General features: G+C 41.2%; 2 protein-coding genes across 2 annotated transcripts; one reads left to right on the top strand and one right to left on the bottom strand.

Moving 5' to 3' along the window:
• Positions 1 to 2,600: 2,600 nt before the first annotated feature.
• On the bottom strand, positions 2,601 to 11,544 carry lsg1 (large 60S subunit nuclear export GTPase 1). The gene is made up of 14 exons (XM_080506662.1): positions 11,356 to 11,544; positions 9,682 to 9,808; positions 8,113 to 8,233; positions 7,620 to 7,706; positions 7,377 to 7,463; positions 7,212 to 7,272; positions 6,589 to 6,765; positions 6,133 to 6,450; positions 5,819 to 5,920; positions 5,583 to 5,725; positions 5,079 to 5,203; positions 4,775 to 4,854; positions 4,032 to 4,205; positions 2,601 to 3,350 (listed from the first exon to the last, which is right to left on the bottom strand). The coding sequence occupies exons 1-14, from the start codon at positions 11,452 to 11,454 to the stop codon at positions 3,171 to 3,173; spliced, it is 1,881 nt and encodes a 626-aa protein (XP_080362788.1). The 5' UTR covers positions 11,455 to 11,544; the 3' UTR covers positions 2,601 to 3,170.
• Positions 11,545 to 12,970: 1,426 nt separating this feature from the next.
• fam43a (family with sequence similarity 43 member A) lies at positions 12,971 to 14,984 on the top strand. Its single transcript, XM_080506683.1, has 2 exons — positions 12,971 to 13,037; positions 13,159 to 14,984. Coding segments are annotated over exons 1-2 (1,071 nt in total). The 5' UTR covers positions 12,971 to 13,036; the 3' UTR covers positions 14,229 to 14,984.
• The last annotated feature ends 3,263 nt before the right edge of the window (positions 14,985 to 18,247 follow it).

Here is an 18,247-nt window from a genome sequence, read left to right as displayed (position 1 = left end):
GATGGAAAAGTTTATTTATTTCCATAATTCCATTCAAAAAGTTAAACTTTCATAGATTATAGATTCAGGGCCCACAATTCAAACGATTTCAAGTATCTATTTGTTTATTTTTACATAATTTGGGCTTCCAGCTCATAAAACCCATGAAAACAGGAATTCAAAACATTAGAATACTGTGAAGAAATCACCATTTACCGGTTTTTGCAGAAAAAACAAAGAAATTAGGATCATATCAAATCAATCAAAATATGGTACTTTCAAAACAATATGTCAATCTTCAATACTTGGTTGGGAATCCCTTTGCCTTAATCACTGCCTCAATGCGCCGTGGCATTGCCTGGGAGTTATGGAAGCCCAGATTTCCTTGATGCTTGCTGTCAGCTCTTCTTTGTTGTTGGGTCTGGTGAGCCTCATTTTCCTCTTGATAATACCCCATAGATTCTCAATGGGGTTTAGGTCTGGCCAGTCAAGCACTGTGATGGCATGGGCATCAAACCAGGTGTTGGTGCTTCTTGCAGTATGGGCAGGGGCCAGGTCCTGCTGGAAGATGAAATCTGCATCTCCATACAGATCCTCAGCAGAAGGAATCATGAAGTCCTCTAAAACATTCTGGTAGACTGTTGTGGTGACCTTGGATTTAAGAAAGCAGAGTTTACCAACACCTGCGCTGGACATTGCCCCCCAAATCATGACTGACTGTGGATATTTCACACTTGACCTCAAGCAGCTTCTGTTCTGTTCCTCACCCGTCTTCCTCCAAACCTTTGGACCTTGATTCCCGAATGAAAGGCACACTTTACTTTCATGGGAAAAGAGGACCTTGGACCACTGGCCAACAGTCCTTCTTCTCTTTGGCCCAGTTGAGACGCTTCCTGCATTGGCTCAGGCTCAGAAGTGTCTTGACCCGAGGAACCCGACCGTTGTAGCCCATCTCCCGGATGCGTCTGAATGTGGTGGTTTTTGAAGCTGTGACTCCCGCCTCATTCCACTCTTTCTGAATCTCTGCCAGATTCTTTAATCTTCTTCGTTTGATGATCCGCTGAAGCCCACGGTCATCTCTTTTGCTGGTGTATCTTCTCCTGCCACATTTTGCCCTTCCACTAGACTTTCCATTGATCTGCTTGGACACAGCACTCTGTGAACAGCCAGCCTCCTTCGCGATGAACTTTTGTGGTTTACCCATCCTATGGAGGGTCTCAATGATGGTCTTCTGGCCAGTTGTCAAGTCTGCAGTCTCCCCCATATTGAACCGAACTGAGACAATTGAACCAAACTGAAGCAATTTAATGACACCTGAGGAAACCTGTGCAGGTGCTCTGAGTTTAGTAGATGATTAGTGTGTGACACATACAATTTGGGCAGATTTTTTTTACAGTATTCTAATGTTTTGAATTCCTGTTTTCATGGGTTTTATGAGCTGGAAGCCCAAATTATGTAAAAATAAACAAATAAATACTTAAAATCGTTTGAATTGTGGGCCCTGAATCTATAATCTATGAAAGTTTAACTTTTTGAATGGAATTATGGAAATAAATAAACTTTTCCATCGTATTCTAATTTTTTGGAAAGGGTCTGTATATGAGATGTATTGTTTTTAATGAACACGCTGGATCGTTTGTGGTGAATCTTGCAAGGTTCATTGAATTAAATCATGGACAAGATTTTTTTTTAAATTTCTGGATATGTAAAGGAAGTACTACACTCCACTTTGGGTTATTTTGAGGGGGATGATTCACTATTTAGGACTTTAGAAAATACAGATTCTGGGCCAGCAAGAGTATCTGTGCATAAACCTATGAAAAGTTGATGCCTGCACCAGTCGTCCTAAACGCCTTAGGAGGCTTTAAACCTCCTTGGAATTTAAAATATGATGGACTAACACAGAATAGCATTTTATCGCCCCTTTGCACAAAATTACTTTGTTTCAGCACAAACACATTTGACAAAATTACTTATATGCAGTTTAAAAAGCTAAAATGTAATAACAGAATGTCAACGATGATTCTGATGATGACATGATTGATATCTAAATAAATTGAAATGAATTAAAAGCAAATCTAATATATTGCACAATAGCCAGGAATACTGTACTGGTTTCATGTGTTTGGGAATGTGGTCAAATGAACCACAACCATCACTGCCTTGGTATTTATGAGATCCTCTTGAGAGAACAAGGTCCGTTTCCCAACCAAAAACAAAATTACCACAGAAAATATGGAAAAACAAAGACCACTTAGTTTTATAGGAATAAAATGCTAAAGAAAACCTCCCAAAAATATTTAGTAAAAAAGTGTTGCACATATATACAAGTACAGCTGCTCTTATCACAAACATTATTTCTTCAGTTTGGCAACCGAGGATACTATTTTCTAATAATCATTCCCAAAGCATTTGGGTGGATACTCAACCAAAATAACCCAGTACTCCTCTGCTACACAGCTACCTCCGAGGTTTACTTGACAATTTTCATTTGATATATAAAATATATATTAAAAATAAATAAATAAATATATCCAATCCAATTGGATATATATATATATATCATAATAAAAATTCGTGGATACTCTTGGCCGAGTTGAGAAATAAACACACATCCTCAATTTAAAATGTCACATTTTATTCCATTTGGAAAATGTATACTGTCTTAATCACAGTTCACACTGTAACAAATCAAGCTTTTGAAGAAATGTTTATTTGCCTTTGAAACATTGCAGATGCAGAAATCAAGCTCATTGTAGAAATCAGGTAAAGAAGTGACGCACCAATATGAAGACATTTACTAATAAACAGTCCAGCTCAGTAGATGTTAACTGAATGAGGAAAAACTCAGTAATGAACATAAAACATAACCGTATCACGACAACTGTGACGTGTATTTTCACTGCAATAGGATTGAAGTTTTTAATCACAATGAATTTACTACCCTGGAGACATCAGACACTGCAAAACGTTCAGTTGAGGGAATGCATCTATCATGATCTTCACACCAGAGCATACAGGGCAGATTATGTACTGCCGTAATAAAACAGCCGGTCCTTTCAGTATTTCAAGGATTTAGAAGCCTTCATCTGCTGACGTCGTTACACTTATTCCTTTGGAATCACATGTCAACTTTAAAAGTTTTCCACTCAGGATAAAATGATGTAATCTTGAATGCATCTTGAAGCTCATCAAGCATCAAGATGCTTCGTGATTCGCCGTACTTTCTCCTTCTTGTTTCTGTTGCCGTGTTTTTTCCAAGGTTTCCCCGCCATCGTTTCTGATTCTGCTTTACCTGCGAGGACGGGTCCGCTGCCTGGTTTGTAGCCCATGATGGACTGAACCCCTTTGGAGAGCGCCCGGACATTTTCCTAAAAGAGAGAGGTCTATTAACACTAAAGCAGGACAAGTTGATTTCTACAGCACCATTGAGACACAAGGCGATGCACAGTGCTTGACAAGGAAACACATTAAAACAAAGCAATGAAGAAAGGAGAATAAACTAAAAGCTGCATCAACAAGTTTCTCTGAATCTCATTTGGTTGGAAATCCTTTAATTCTTGCAATAGATTTCAGATGGCAGTGAACTGATTTTGTTATTTTCTTAATGGCATTGTTGAATTCTAGGTCTGAGTCCATAATCACGTCCAGATTTCTGCCTTGATTTCATGTCCCAGGTGACATGGAGTCAAAATGAGAGTTTAACCTTTCTTCTTTGGGGCCAAAAACAATTACCTCCCATGTTTTCTGCGTTACATTAGAAAACATTCCGACACATCCACTCATTATTTAGATTTATGCACCGACTCTAGTTCCTGTCCTGCAAGTAAGAACTAAACCAATTTAATGCAGTGCCAGAAATTCCCAACAAGTATGTCAAGTGGTATGTTGTAGTCAAGTGTGTCAAAAGCAGCACTAAGCTCCAGGAATAATACATCTGAAACTCTCGATGTGTCATTGTTCACATGAACGTCCTTCAGAAGTTCAAATACAATTTAAATGCTGGAGTTTGACCAGAATCCATGTGACAAAATGCAGCAGGTATACTTCACCTGGTGGAAAAAGTTCTTGTCAACAACGTTTTCAATTCTCTTGATTTTCTGACGTTTGTTGGTTAGAGCAGAGACGTCATCATTTTCCAAGTCTCCCCTCTGGAACTTATTGTGCTGTGGCTGAAAGTTGTGAGCATCGATGTGCGGCGGCGGGTGGCAGTACAGAAGCTTTCCCTGGGGGGAGGAAACACACAAGGGTGTCTTGGACTGTGGTATACAAAAACAGGCCAGGTATGTCAGTCTGCATTACCAGCGGCGTGACAAAAACATGCTACAAACATCAATTTCCCAGTGAAATATGCAAAAAAAAAAAAACCCAAAACATGTTTCCACTGTTTAAATTGTCACGAGGACCAAAGAGCTGTGTCCACTGTGTCTGCTGCAACAACATTGTTTGTTTTTGCACAATTGCGTCATCATTTAATATAATGCAGGAGAAAAAATCGACTGCAAAAGTGAAACCGAGTGGGAAGAAAAAAACTTTCCTGTATGTAGAGCTGTAGTTCAAAACATATGTCATTTATTTATCAAGGATTGTTTTCCACTGTATTTTAATAAAAACCTCTTAAGTTGGAAATCACAATTGACCTTCATTGGGACTTTTCTTTCACCGATTAAAAAAAAAAAAAAAAAAAAAGTCTCAATATTGTGAAACTCAGTATGATACCTGAACATTAACACTGCAATACAGACAAGACAGCAGCATTTTTGTCAAGTACACCCGTTTATGATGGGAAACTTACATTGACGTAATCCTTCAGGATGTATCGGGCTGATCGGGGCTGATCCGGCTGGCCGTGTGACGTCATAAAACCTCTCATGTCTGAAAGAGTTCATGAAACAGGACAAAACTTTACAATGACAAAAAGAAAGATCAAGGAGAAGCTATGTTGAAAATGTAAGTCCAATATTAAAAAAACCTCAACTATTTTCTAAAATAAAAACAATCCATTTCAATTTCTGATGATAAAACGTGAGTTGGATCAATTTGATCCAATTCTTGAACACTACGGAAACAGTTGAGGCCTATTTTTAGACGATTCTTACATCCATAAGCCATCAGCAGCTCCTCAGAGGTCGGGGGCCTGTCGGGGTCTTCATCTTCCCGGGGTCTGATGATGTTGATGCCATACGTGCCTTCTAACACGTGACGAGGGACGTTCTGGCAGATGTGACTTCCACGTTAAGGCTGCAAAGCTTTGGATTCAACATTCAACAGTCATTTACGGTGGGGTCGTGGTCGCTGCTCTCACAGCAAAAAAAAAGGTGGTTGACTTGAACCAGAACTGGACCTTTCTGTGTGGAGTTTGCATGTTGTTCCTGGGAAAGAGGGTTTCTCTAGGTACTCCCAAGTTCCTCTGAAAAAACTAACAAACAAAAACAACTAAACCAAGACAACTGTAGAGTTAACTGGTGTTCTCTGCCTTCAGCCTTCGTCAGCTGGGATCGACTCCAGTGCTGCGATTCTGAAGTGGATGAAGCAATATAGGAACTACGTACATGGATTTTTAAGCATGAGCACTTGTGTTCATGGTGGATTTAAAGGATATGAGAGAGGCTGAAGGAACGTGATCTCTCATCTGATCAATGGGCAGAATCCCGGAGCAAATCATCTCCGCTTTGGTGGAAACAAAGGAGGGCATGACCAAACCTGGGCAGTCACAGAGACACAAGCCTGGGTCCACGAAGAGAGTCTGGAACATTCACAGAGAGAAAAGCAAAACATCATGCCGGCTCTTGGCTGATGTCATCCATGCGCTGAATTTATCTGACGAGCATTTTAATACCTGGAAGTGCTTGGTGTGTCCAGGAGTCGCTGAGACAGACACCTTCTTGTTCCTTAAAATAGTGTTGATGGTGGAACTCTTTCCCACGTTAGGATATCCAACCTGTTGAACACATAAACAAACCAATGTAGCTGTGTTGACCAAACACAAAGAGTTCATCTTGGCTCCAGGAATCTTTTTCCCTTGTTTGAATCAATACAACTAAATGTCCAGTACAAGCAGAAAAAAGACCTTTTTAATGAATATATCAATGTTGGTGACATACGTGCTCAAGCATTGAGAAGGATGTTGAATCACAGAATAACAAGTATTACCAGTCCCACTGTCAGTTGTCCATCTTTACACCTGTTCCCACCATGAACAGACTTGAACATGTCGAGGAGCTCATCTTTGTGCAGCAGTCGGCTGGAGTTATGGAAGGATTTATTGGATCCTTCCTCTGCTTCGTCCTCATTTTCTGAGCAGGTGAACCAGTCCTCTTCCTCCACAGTGACAAGTTCCTCCTCTCCATCACTCTCTTCTGCCTCCTCTTCTTCTCCATCGGCACCTTTTAGGCTCAGGTCTTCATTATGCGCCTGGTCTTCCTCCTCTGGGTCACTCTCTACACAGTCTGGGTCACTCACTTCCATGCCCTGTCAAAGTAATGTTTAAAATTATTGGCAAGTCAGACAATGCCTAAACTAAACGATTCCCAAAGCCACTGCCGAGCTGCCCACAAAAAAACACTCTTAAGATTTTAAATACATAAACACGTCAGCCTTCTTCCTCACCTTCTCTTCTGCGTCCAACCTGTTCCCCTCAGCCAGGGCCGACCAGAAGACGGCCCTCAGACCCTCTTTTTCAAAGTATTTGGCCCAGACTCGTCTTTGCTCCCTGGTCAGCAGATCCGCCTTGTTCACTAGAAGCATGTTCACTTTATCCGGGGACACCTCTTTCACGTAAGACTCCTGGTGTCACACAAGATCAAATATTACAGTCATTGAAACCTACAGCTTTCCTCCATATGGTGTTTATCCTGCCATGGCGGGTTAAGAATTACAGAGTGAGTTTTTAAAGTTCACTTTAATTCTCTCTGTATTTATCTATTTTGATCATTTCACAAATGTTATGTGATCATATGAAGCATGTAGGGCTACAACGTAAACGATATGGGCCATTACTGTATTATTATTCATCAATGAATGGAAATTAATTCATTTGAATGACTAAAATTCTTTTCAGTATTTGATTTGACCTTTTTAATAAAAAGAAAAAGAAAACAAATTAACATCCAAAGAATAAATTAAGACAAAAAAAGATACAAAGACGCATCATTATCAAATATGTTGTACTAAATATTCGTAATTTTTCCTGCCGCACTCAATCTGCTTCTCTAACAAACTAATGCTCTCACCAGGTCAAGACATCTGAACAGTAGAGGGTGTCGGGCGTCAACAATTTGAACGACGACGTCACTAAAGGAAAACATGAAATATGATTTGAGGAATACGATGGGATGACGCATTACTCATTGAGAGACATGTATGAACGGAAGGCACAGTATAGATTCTGGAGTTACCTTCTTTCGATCACCCTCCACAGCTGTCTCCAGAATTCAAGGTTCCTCTCAAATGGAGTGAGAATTAGTTTCTGTTCCTCTTCCAGTCTGAAAAGAACACATGGAAGTTAGTTTACCGACACTGATGACCCAAAACATAAGCCATATAACAATATGTAGCTTTTATTTCTTTATTTACCACACCTCCATTCTCACTGGATTGTATCGCTGCATTAAAAAATGAGATTAGAAAGTATGACTCACTGTGCCAGTGTTCGTCTCCACTCCAAGAAACTGTCTTTCTCGGCCTGCTGAAGTGCCTCTGGGCTGGTGCCTTCATTCCAGTGAGGTCTTGAAACATACAACATGGCAACACGTCAATATTGTGACGACCATCGGTTGTATCTCTCATTATGCGACTATGAACAATCACTTTCTGCTTCCTATGTAATTGATAAGTCCGATGAGCAAAACGTCAAGAATCCAGGGAGGAAATCACGACAGTTGAGGTTGGTAGTTCACTGGCAGCCTTCCCGAGGCACCTTGGCATCCTCTGGTGAGGTATTTTGAACGACGACAACATTTATAGTCATTTATCATCATGGATGTCACTTTGCAGTGATTGTATACAATTCTGCCATTTTTGTGCAATGCCAATAAAGATTCTATTCCCTTTCAGTTTTTCTTATATCCCAGAGCAGAATCATGACAAAGCAGTTGACTTGGAGATGAAATTGAGTAAATATGATCAACTCACCTTCGGGGAATTCTGAGGAAATGCTTGTTGTCTTCATGCAACTGCTTCAACCTGGTTTCCTCCTCGGCTGTTAATAAGCCAGCTCTTTGCTCCGCCGGCACAAATTTGATATTAAGTTTCTCTGAGTGAAAAAGGAGAAGAAAAAAATAAAACAAGCGTCAGAATGGGTTTGAAATACAAAGCACAGAAGTGCACATGACAACAATTGGATCGGAAACAGCCAAAGTCAAAAGCCAAGTTTTTACAGAAATGGAAGATTACCCACCAGTTTCCTAACTTGCTGACCAGGTTTAGAGATACAAGAAAGCTGATATCTAGTTAGAAAATGTTAGTCAGATACAACAATTTATGTGAACCTTCACTGGAACTTGGCATAATTGAGAATTACAACCAGAATTAACCACAACAAGTATGAACAATACACACTGACTGGCCACTTCAATGGCTGCACTGCTACAACATATTTAGGGCGCATAAGCCTGAAACACACCCCAGTATGATGAACTCTGGGCCGACAGCAAACCATACCACAACCTAAAAATGAACATACAGCTAAATGAATGTCTTTCCTAAACCCATGACCGTAACGCTTCATATATGAAAGATCCCACAGTGAAGGATGTCGGGGGACTGGAGGCACATTTCAGAGTTCAACACCACTGCAACCACACAGAAGAAAAACAGATGCCTGTCGACTGTCACAGGAACGTCAGCCTCCCGTCTCCCCTCCTTATCAGGTGCTCTCCTCTTACTACAATACGTGTTCGACAGAGCATCTTCAGCTCCTGCATCACTGGTTGAGTCAGCAGTTGCCAGGCGACAGACGAGGCTCCATCAATGTGACGGGTTCAGAGAATTTGTGGCAATATCCTGCACTTCCCCGCGCTGTTGGGAAGTCATTCATCCCAACAGCTGTTAGGATATTTAACAACGCACTGTAAATGTCCTACATGTACCGTTACACCTGCACTGAGTACAGCTCTTTACCTATCTACACTGTGTCTATAGCAATCCTGGCAATGTATTCTATTTTAGAGGATTTTTCTTTTACTGGATTGTTTTTTTAATTTTTTTAAATTTTTACATATTCTATTTTTGTGCTCTTTTTTGCTCTTGTCTAGATATTTATATATGTTTACATATTTTAATTCCTTAATTTTATAAGTTCTGCACCTTTTACCTTGAGCTGTTGTAAGTTTGTGTTTCCCCCTGGGGAGGAATAAAGCTCTCTACTCTCTACTCCCCATCACATAAACTCTATCTTTTCTTTATTCTGCAAAAATCGTATCTTTCCATCCATCTTTTTTTTCTCTTTTAGTTTCTTATTCCTACCTTCTCTGTTATTTCTGTCAATGCACCCAGGGTGCCGCTTCTTATTTTTCCCCCACCAGGGATTTGGAATTGGAGGAGTTTTGAATTTCTTAATGAAAACTGGCCATTAATACCTTTGTAAAGGCAGGATTGATATTAGAGCTTTATATTGGATCACACTAAATTGTACACGTGTGCTTACTGAAGTGGCTCGTGAGCAAAAATCTAAATAGCTAAATGCAGTGAAATCCAATTTACCGGCAACAAACTCGGTTCCTGCCAGTTCAGCAGTGGCCAGAAAGTCGTCCATAGAGTTTTGTTCCGTCACTGACTGCAGGTTTAACCGCCCCCAGTCGTAGCCGTCATTCAGTTCACTGGTGTGGAGCTGCAGGGAAGAAAAAAAAAGACACAAACAACACAATTTATATATGTGTTGTAAAACACAGTGAAATACAACTCCCTGCAGGAGACATGTACAATGCCAAAGAAAATGTTTCTATTCCGTGACTTGCAATGCGCTTCAGGATTTAGATACACTTATACAAGATTAGTCACTCTGAAGAAATTAAGAGCATTTTTCTTGACAAAAACAGCTGCAGCTTCTCTTTGATGCTCAAGTTTCACTGGTCCTTCCTTCTCTCATCTGTAAATCAATACAATACACTTGAAATGACATCCCCTTGTTTTCACCATGTCTATAATCAAACATTACATAAGAATGACTCATTTATATTAGAGTTTAAAACAGTATATGTTTTTGGGAAAAACTAAAAACCCAAATATTCTTCTATCAAAACACTTCAATGTGCATAAGAAAAGATTAGCTGCAAGAGGAATGTATGAACAAATGTGTTTTAAATGAGAACCTCATGCAAATAGTCCAGTGACTCTAAACAGCAAAGTACATTTTCAACAAAGACATAAAATGAGCTTCCTGAGGTGGCCCAGTCAGACACCAGGCCTGGATCCAACAGAGCCACTTCACACATCCAATAATCCACAGATCTGATCTGGCCGGCCTCCACATCAATGGGGAGTGTGTGAAAAGGGTCCCACGTTCTGGTTCCTTGGTGTCCTCATGTAATCTGATCTCACCTGGGTACACAACATCACAGCTACCAGCAAGAAGAGATTACACATACTGTGGGTCCTCTGGAAATACAACCTGCCCACTGACCTGCTGACCTTCTAACTCTGGTCCATTCAAAGCCTGCCGACATACTGAGTTATAGTTTTAAGAGGAGCAGCAACGAGGCAGATGGAGGAAGCTTCAGAGGAGAATCACATACAGCAGCACAGAGGATTGTTGGCTGCCCTCTCCCCTCCCTCAAGTACATTTACACCTCCAGAAGCCTCAGCTGAGCACAAAACATCACCAGGGCAGTTCACACCCTGGTTTCCACCTGCTGGACCTGCTGCCTCTGGTGGCAAAGACACAATGTTGGCCAGAGTCACAACCACCCTTCATGGACACATTCACACACATTCTGCACTGCCAGAGTACTGTTGTACATTGTATAATGACAATAAAGGCTATTTACCCTCTTGTATTTGAAAGAGATGAAGCAGTATTTAGTAGCATCAGCAGCTACTGTCAGTGACGGTACTGTCCTACACTCTGAACTGCACTTACTGCCATGAAATATGTCCCACAGTTATTATTCCTATGACCAGTTTCAAGCTAAACGGCAAGGTGTGTAACAACCTTAGCAGAAGTACCTCACTTAAATTATACTTCGCCACAAACATTTTCTCCGGGCACCAATACATTAAAACCAATATTTTTCTTCACGGTAAAAAAAAAAAAAAAAACCCGCTAAAATCCGTGTGCCTTCAATGGGCAGAATTGCATGTGTAACGCTGTTACAGTAGTTAAATGTCATCCTAGTCCTATCAGAACATGTGTTATATCAGAAAGTTGGTGCGGCATACCCAGGAGTCGCCCCTCTTGTTTCCTCGGCCTGCCTGGAGTCTCTCCTTTATCAGAGCTCTCCCCAGCCCGACACCTGCGCTCGCCTTCTTCTTTCCCATTGCTACCTCGAACGCTGTCACCTTGCAAATCAAACTAAACGCTCTCAATTGGATCTACGAAAATGAAACCCCACAATCTTCAGGCTTCCATGTGCACTACGTTGTTGTAGTAAGTCCCGGAAGTGGGGCGAACCACTAAACAGACGACGACAAACAGTTATAACACGACTCTCTTGGAAATTAAATGCTAATTCATTCAACAAACAGCAAGTTGGAAAGGTAGAAATTACTTTTAGAATTATAGTGTTTTTATAGTTTCAAGCCATTCTTATTATATAAAGAGAAGTTAATTCTTATGTGGTACGTTCCGGTATGTGTCCGGCTTTAATGTGTGCTCGGAAGAAACTGTAACGGTAACAACTTATGTTCCGGAACTGTAATTACTTTTAGGACGCAAGTTTAGTTTAAAAACATGTTGGTGGATAACTTAATAAGGCGTTTTTCTGTACGAAATAACTATTAAAGTATCTGAAAAACGAGGCAGACCACTTGCTATAGTGTGATATCGCCTTAAAATTAAATGTAATTAAATTAAAATAATATTTGCTCTTGATTGTTATATTGTTTGATTTTCTGGACCAATTTGGAATATGTTTGGTAAAATGACCAAAAGAAATACATTCATTTATTTTCATTCTTATTCTTAGAAAGACACTTCATTCCGTATATTAACCGAAAGATGGCAGCACAAACGTGCAGTACTGACATTATTACTCTCTTTTTCACTTGAACTTGCATGAAGAAATCACATTGAGGTTCTTTCAATTGTTTCAGTCTGTGGAAAGTGTTTTTTTTTTTTTTTTGCAAGATTGTTAAATGACCAGATCGATTTAATTCCCATCCAATTCCCATTTGATTTATCATTAGATTAGATGAACCTTTATTAGTCCCACAAGTGGGAAATTGTTCCTATTAGAAGGGAAAACATGATTTCACTCAAACGTTAGACATCTGTGATGAACTCTATTTAAAATATATATATTATTCGTTTCGAGGAAGATCAGTGATAACATAATTATACCTATTTAACATCTAAAGCATATGTGGACTTGTTTATCTGGATTGTTTTATTTTATGTTTTCTACAACGCTATTAATTATTATTATTATTATATTGCAAATTAGATTATGTATTATTGTAATTTCACTTATATTCTCACAAGATGTGAAATTCTAATTTAAATGGCTTTTATCACCAGATGATCCAATTGTCTTCGTGTATTTTTTCAGTTTTGTCATTTTTGTTGAACTCCACAATAAATGTCTTGGCTGAGTAATTGCGGGTGGGACTCTTCATATAAACGTGTTCATGATTTTGGCAGTTGTGATTTATCTTCAAAAGAAGGGCAAATAGTATTGTGCTTTATCCATTGAGAGACAGTAAGTGTTTTAAATCAATGACCTGTGTATCAACCCAGCACAGTGAACTTGGTTCAGTCCCCCCTCCTTCAGACTGAAATGGTTTCTCCTGGTGTTTATAGTCCTCAGCTCGGTTCGGCTCAGCACAGTTCTGGCTGTTCAAATATAACACGTGTCTGCTGGAGTCACAATGGACAAGCGCACATTAGAGGATGGACAGATGAAGTACGACGTCTTTGCGTTTAGTTCTTTTATAGTAGCCCATACATGATCTGACCACCAGTAGACCCTTCAAGGACTCCATTAGTAGTTATTATAAAAAAGTTTATTTTTCTCTTTCTCTCAGTGCTGCCGTTAACTGGAAACAGTAATAAAATGCTGCCGTGGAAGAAGAACAAGTTCGACTTGATAGAGGAAGACAAGCAGTCCAAACAGAAGGGCTATGCGGTGAGCCTCAACTACTCCGTGCTCACCTCCTTCGCCAAGTCCTGCCCGGAGAGCGCGCTCAACAGGGTGGGCAGCATGTTCAAGTCAAAGAGGAAAAAGGTGAAGATCACCAGCGAGGATCCCACCTACACGGTGCTGTACCTGGGCAACGCCACCACGATCCAGTCCAAGGGGGACGGCTGCACGGACGTCGCCGTGAGCAAGATCTGGGGCAAGAGCGAGATGGGCAAGAACGGCACGAAGATGAGACTGACCGTCAGCTCGCAGGGCATCCGCATGGTGCACGTGGACGACAAGGCCAGGAGACCGGGACACCTGTACCTGCTCCACCGGATAACCTACTGCGTGGCGGACCCGCGGCTCCCACGGATTTTCGCGTGGATTTACAGGCACGAGATGAAGCACAAGGCCGTGATGCTGCGCTGCCACGCAGTGCTGGTGTCCAAGCCGGAGAAGGCGAAAGCCATGGCGCTGCTCCTGTACCAGACGTCGGCCACAGCCCTGGCCGAGTTCAAGCGACTCAAGCGCAGGGACGACGCCCGGCACCAGCAGCAGCAGCTCATCGGCGAGCAGACCATCCCGCTGGTGCCCCTCAGGAAGCTGCTGAACGGACAGTGCTACTACAAACCCCCGGTGGAGCGCAGCCGCAGCGCGCCCAAGCTGGGCTCCATCACGGAGGACCTGGTCGGGGAGGAGGAGGAGGAGAAGGCGATGCACTTTGAGTGCGAGGACATTCTGGACACGGAGCACGACTGTGTCGCCAACGGCAAACAGGAGTTGACTCAGATTATTAACGACTTGGGGGAGATGAGCATCGGGAACGACGTGCAGACGCTGAAAGCGGACCTGCGGGTCACCAGACTCCTGTCCGGGGAGAGCACCGGCAGTGAGTCCTCCATAGAGAGCAACCAGGAGCCCACTCCACTCGCAAATGGGCTGGACGAGGTAAAAGTGCACGAAATTGCCTGAGTTAGATTTGACATCCCTAAATTATTTCAGTGCATTGTTTCTTTGTTTGTTTTTTTTATCGAGACAAAACATCGCCACCAGAATTATTCCAACTTTCTGTTGGAGAGTTTATCTTTTGTGCCTCTATGACTGATTGAGGGGATCCACAGGTCCTGGGACACTTCTGCACATAAACACACACAATTAGACTACTGAATCGTGTTGGAACTTGTGTGAACACTGAAATATTGTCGTAAAAGCTTGTGCATGCCCATTTGAGAGCTGACTGGTTGAGCATACAAAGTCCCAGTGCGCCTGGACGCAGGACACTAATTCCGTCTTCTATTTAAGAGGATTTGTTGTAGCATCATTCTCGTTTACCTTAGGGGTGCTTATCACTTGAACACTGCATCTTCATGTGCAGGTTGATTTAAAAAGAATGACACTAACGAAAGCAAAACAAAAACAAAACAAAACATCCATTCCGGGTTTTTTTTAAGCATGTTTTCTTTTCTGGTTCATTAAGTTTAAACGGGCATCTTTAATTTTCCTGTCAGGCCGACTTTTGTAACAGCCTGTTCCTCTGTTTTATTTTGCACCATTGTGGAATTCATCTGAGTATTAAGTTGACTACCATGTACATATTATTTGTGGATATGTTGCTTGAAACATAAATGTCATATCTTTGCTGTGCAAAAGAAAAATACCATTATGTATAATGATGTAAAGCAAGATGTTTTAAGGAAAAGATGTTATTTTTAAAAAAATATATAAAATGTGGTTTGTTATGTGAACCTTATTGAATTATCAATAAAAAAACTAATATTGTATGAAAATACTGAATACTGTTGAACCTTCTCTACAGTGGATTTATGTTTTCATTCCTTGTGAAGAAGTTGGGGGTTATTACATTGACAGGACAAAAACGAGGCCAGAGTTGCATTGCTGGATTAATAATCACAGCGATAGAACAACATTTTACATTTATTTAGTTGTCCATTAACATTTTGAATGACTCTCAAGTCTTTTGCTTTCACAGAGGAAGTGGAAGTTTACACATAAGTTATTTGGTGTAAATACTGCCAGCCTTTAACCTTGACTTGCCTCAGCAACAGGAGGCCACATAGGAGGACATCACCACAAGCAGTAGCTGTGAGATCATCACATGATTAAGTTAATGACAGGAGAGCAGCACAAGAGGCCAATTCACCAAATACTGACTTTCTGATTTGCGTTTATGGCTGTCTGGCTCTGGCAACTCACTTCAGACCGTATGTTTATGTGCTCTATGGTCAATGTATTCAGAGTCACATGTTTAAGCTTGCAGGTGTATTTGTTTCATGGTTGACCTACTTAGTTAAAAAAACAAAACAAAAAAAAAAACCATTTAGTTCGGGTGTGTATCAAGTAGACTCCACAAACATATTTTCAAACAATAGAGGAGTCATATAATACAGATATTACTTCCCTTTATTGAATATCATGGGGCTCGATCAGTGACACCATCAGCAGCGAAGACACTCTATTACCTCTCGTAGCAGTACATGATACCTGTAGTCAGCGAGGGATGTAACTCATCAGCAATGGCATCACTTCTCTTAATAGGAATTCCATCTTACTTCCATATAAAACAAACAAAAAAAATCTTCCCCACAACCCACTTAACTCTTACCAGATATAACTGTGCAACTATGAATGCACTGATCCTGATCTGCTTATGTATGAGAGCCATTATGTTGTGGGTCTTTCTGCCAGGCCACATGTCCAGACCTATACCGGATTCTCCCGAGCTCCTCAAGTAATATCCTGCAGTCTCACAAACATGACCAAACTCATGCTGCACACCAACCAACAGGGCAGAAAAAGTACAATGGGTTGTTCTGTATAAAACTGGTCCAGAGGAGGTGGGGATTATTATCAGGACTGACTTCTTCACCAGCTGACACAATTCCACTCACAACATTGAGCGTGAATGAATGGAAAACACACTCTCTGTATTCATAATGAGGTCCTGAGACCAAACACCTGTGTATTCCAGCCAGGGTTGGTGTGTCTCCAAACAAGCTCCACAGTGCCTCATTATAAATTAATGGGCTTTCAGGAGACATGTACTGTTCAAATTGATACCATTTTGTTTCTGGTTTTATAACCCGTGCTCCTGAGTTGAAACAGGAAGGGAGCACGGAGACCCACAGCCAAATTCTCTTTGTCATGTTGTGTGATTCCATGTCAACACCGGCTGCAGCTGCATGGAAGCCGGTTATACTGCAAAGGCAGTGTGACATCACCAGCATGTGCCTTTCTTAATGTAATTAGTGAAGAGTCAGGGCTGTAACCACATAAACATGGGCAGAGCAACAGGCCATTGGTCTGCTCTTTCTGCCTCTCACAGCTGCTCGGTGCGTCAGGATGCCACTGACCTACATTATCGTGCACTCTCTTACGTGCACCTCTGCAGCAACAATCACAGTCTCACAAATCTGTCTTGCTTATCGGCCACATGTGCGGCCTTTCCCATTGCAATTTCAAACGTTTAGACCTTTCCTTTATCAACGAGTGGCTGCTGAATATGTGTCAATTTGCCTGGAAAGGTAACAAAACTGGCTACAGAATAAGAAGGTCTGTTCATATTCACATGTCTCAGCTGATTTTGGCTCGGTTTACTATCAGAAATATGTCACGGGTAACGACTCCACATACAATAAGAAAACTGTCTGTACATCATGAAGGTCGAGTGTGTCTCTGTGGGTTTTCAGAGCATGGCCATCTTTCAGTATGTTGTTGAAAACACGACAGGAATAAACAAGAATATATAGTTCATGTGGAGGTTTTATTACACTTTTGAAGCAAATCAAAGGCATTGAACTAAACTACGTGAAAGTACTTATACTTTATTCATTGCTGGGGGAAAATTACAGTTCATTCCGCATTGGCCTATCTTATTACTAGGTTGTGGAGGTGCAGCCACATTACGGCACTTCAGAGAGCTGATGGGGGCCAAAGGTTTTGCTCAGGGGCCCACAGTGGTGACCTGTCAGCTGTGGAATTCAAACCTGATAATTCCCGATTCCAACTCTGCTTCTCTAACCCCTAGGCCACCACTGCCCCTAAACTTTATAGACGAAAACAAAAACAAAAAACAAACAAACTTCCATTTAAGGTCACAGCTGACAAAACCTGTCTTGTTCACAGTCTGCCTTTGATAACAAACCTTACATAAATGAAAGAAAAGGAAGAAAATATGGTTGTATATTTGCTCTGTAAATGTAAACTCAAAGAAATAAACCATTCAAAATTGGACAAGTTGGACAAATAACAGCTAACTACTTTATTCAGCCCTGCTCTTAACTTTTCCTTAAAGCAATAATTTCACTGTCAACAAAGCAGCAAAGTCTGTATTTAGTTTTTTTTTTTTAAAGTTTGACCCATTTTTTTTTTCCCTGACATGAAGTGATGTGAGGACAAAAATGTAGCATAAAGCTTAGATGCCAAGGTAGACTACAAATAACTTGAAAGTGCATCCTCTCTAAGTAATGGTGTTTTCTAACACAGCATATAGCAGCAGAACGCTGCCTGCTTCAGAGTATATAGTTCTCTGTCGGCGAATGCCACTTATTGCTCTCTGTAGTCATACAGTGTCAACACATGAAAACCCTTCATCAAACCGAACAGCACTGTAATTCACCGTGAGATTGGCTCTGATTACACTTATAAGTACACTCAACTAAGCCCAGACAAACAATAAATGAACCTGGCAGTCAGGGTCTGGCCTGACACACAAGCCGAAGAGCAGAGCCTCCTAATTATCTGCTCGTTCGATGGCGCTGCAGGCCATCACTGTACCAGACCACGAGCGGTGCCAGTCAACCACACAGCTTTATTCTGGACCACGACACAGAATCTGCTTGTCTATAATTCACGAGATGAGCTGGGGAAGCACCAGGGCCGTTAGTTAGTGTTTCTGGATCTGATTACAGCAGCGGCAGCAGCAGAATCTGAACACAGAGAGCAGGCGAATGCCTATTGATGGTAGAAACACG

Source organism: Blennius ocellaris (assembly GCF_963422515.1).
Source record: "Blennius ocellaris genome assembly, chromosome: 12".
NCBI lineage: Eukaryota > Metazoa > Chordata > Actinopteri > Blenniiformes > Blenniidae > Blennius > Blennius ocellaris.
Note: the sequence above shows the minus strand (reverse complement) of the source record. Positions and strands in the feature narration are given on the sequence as shown.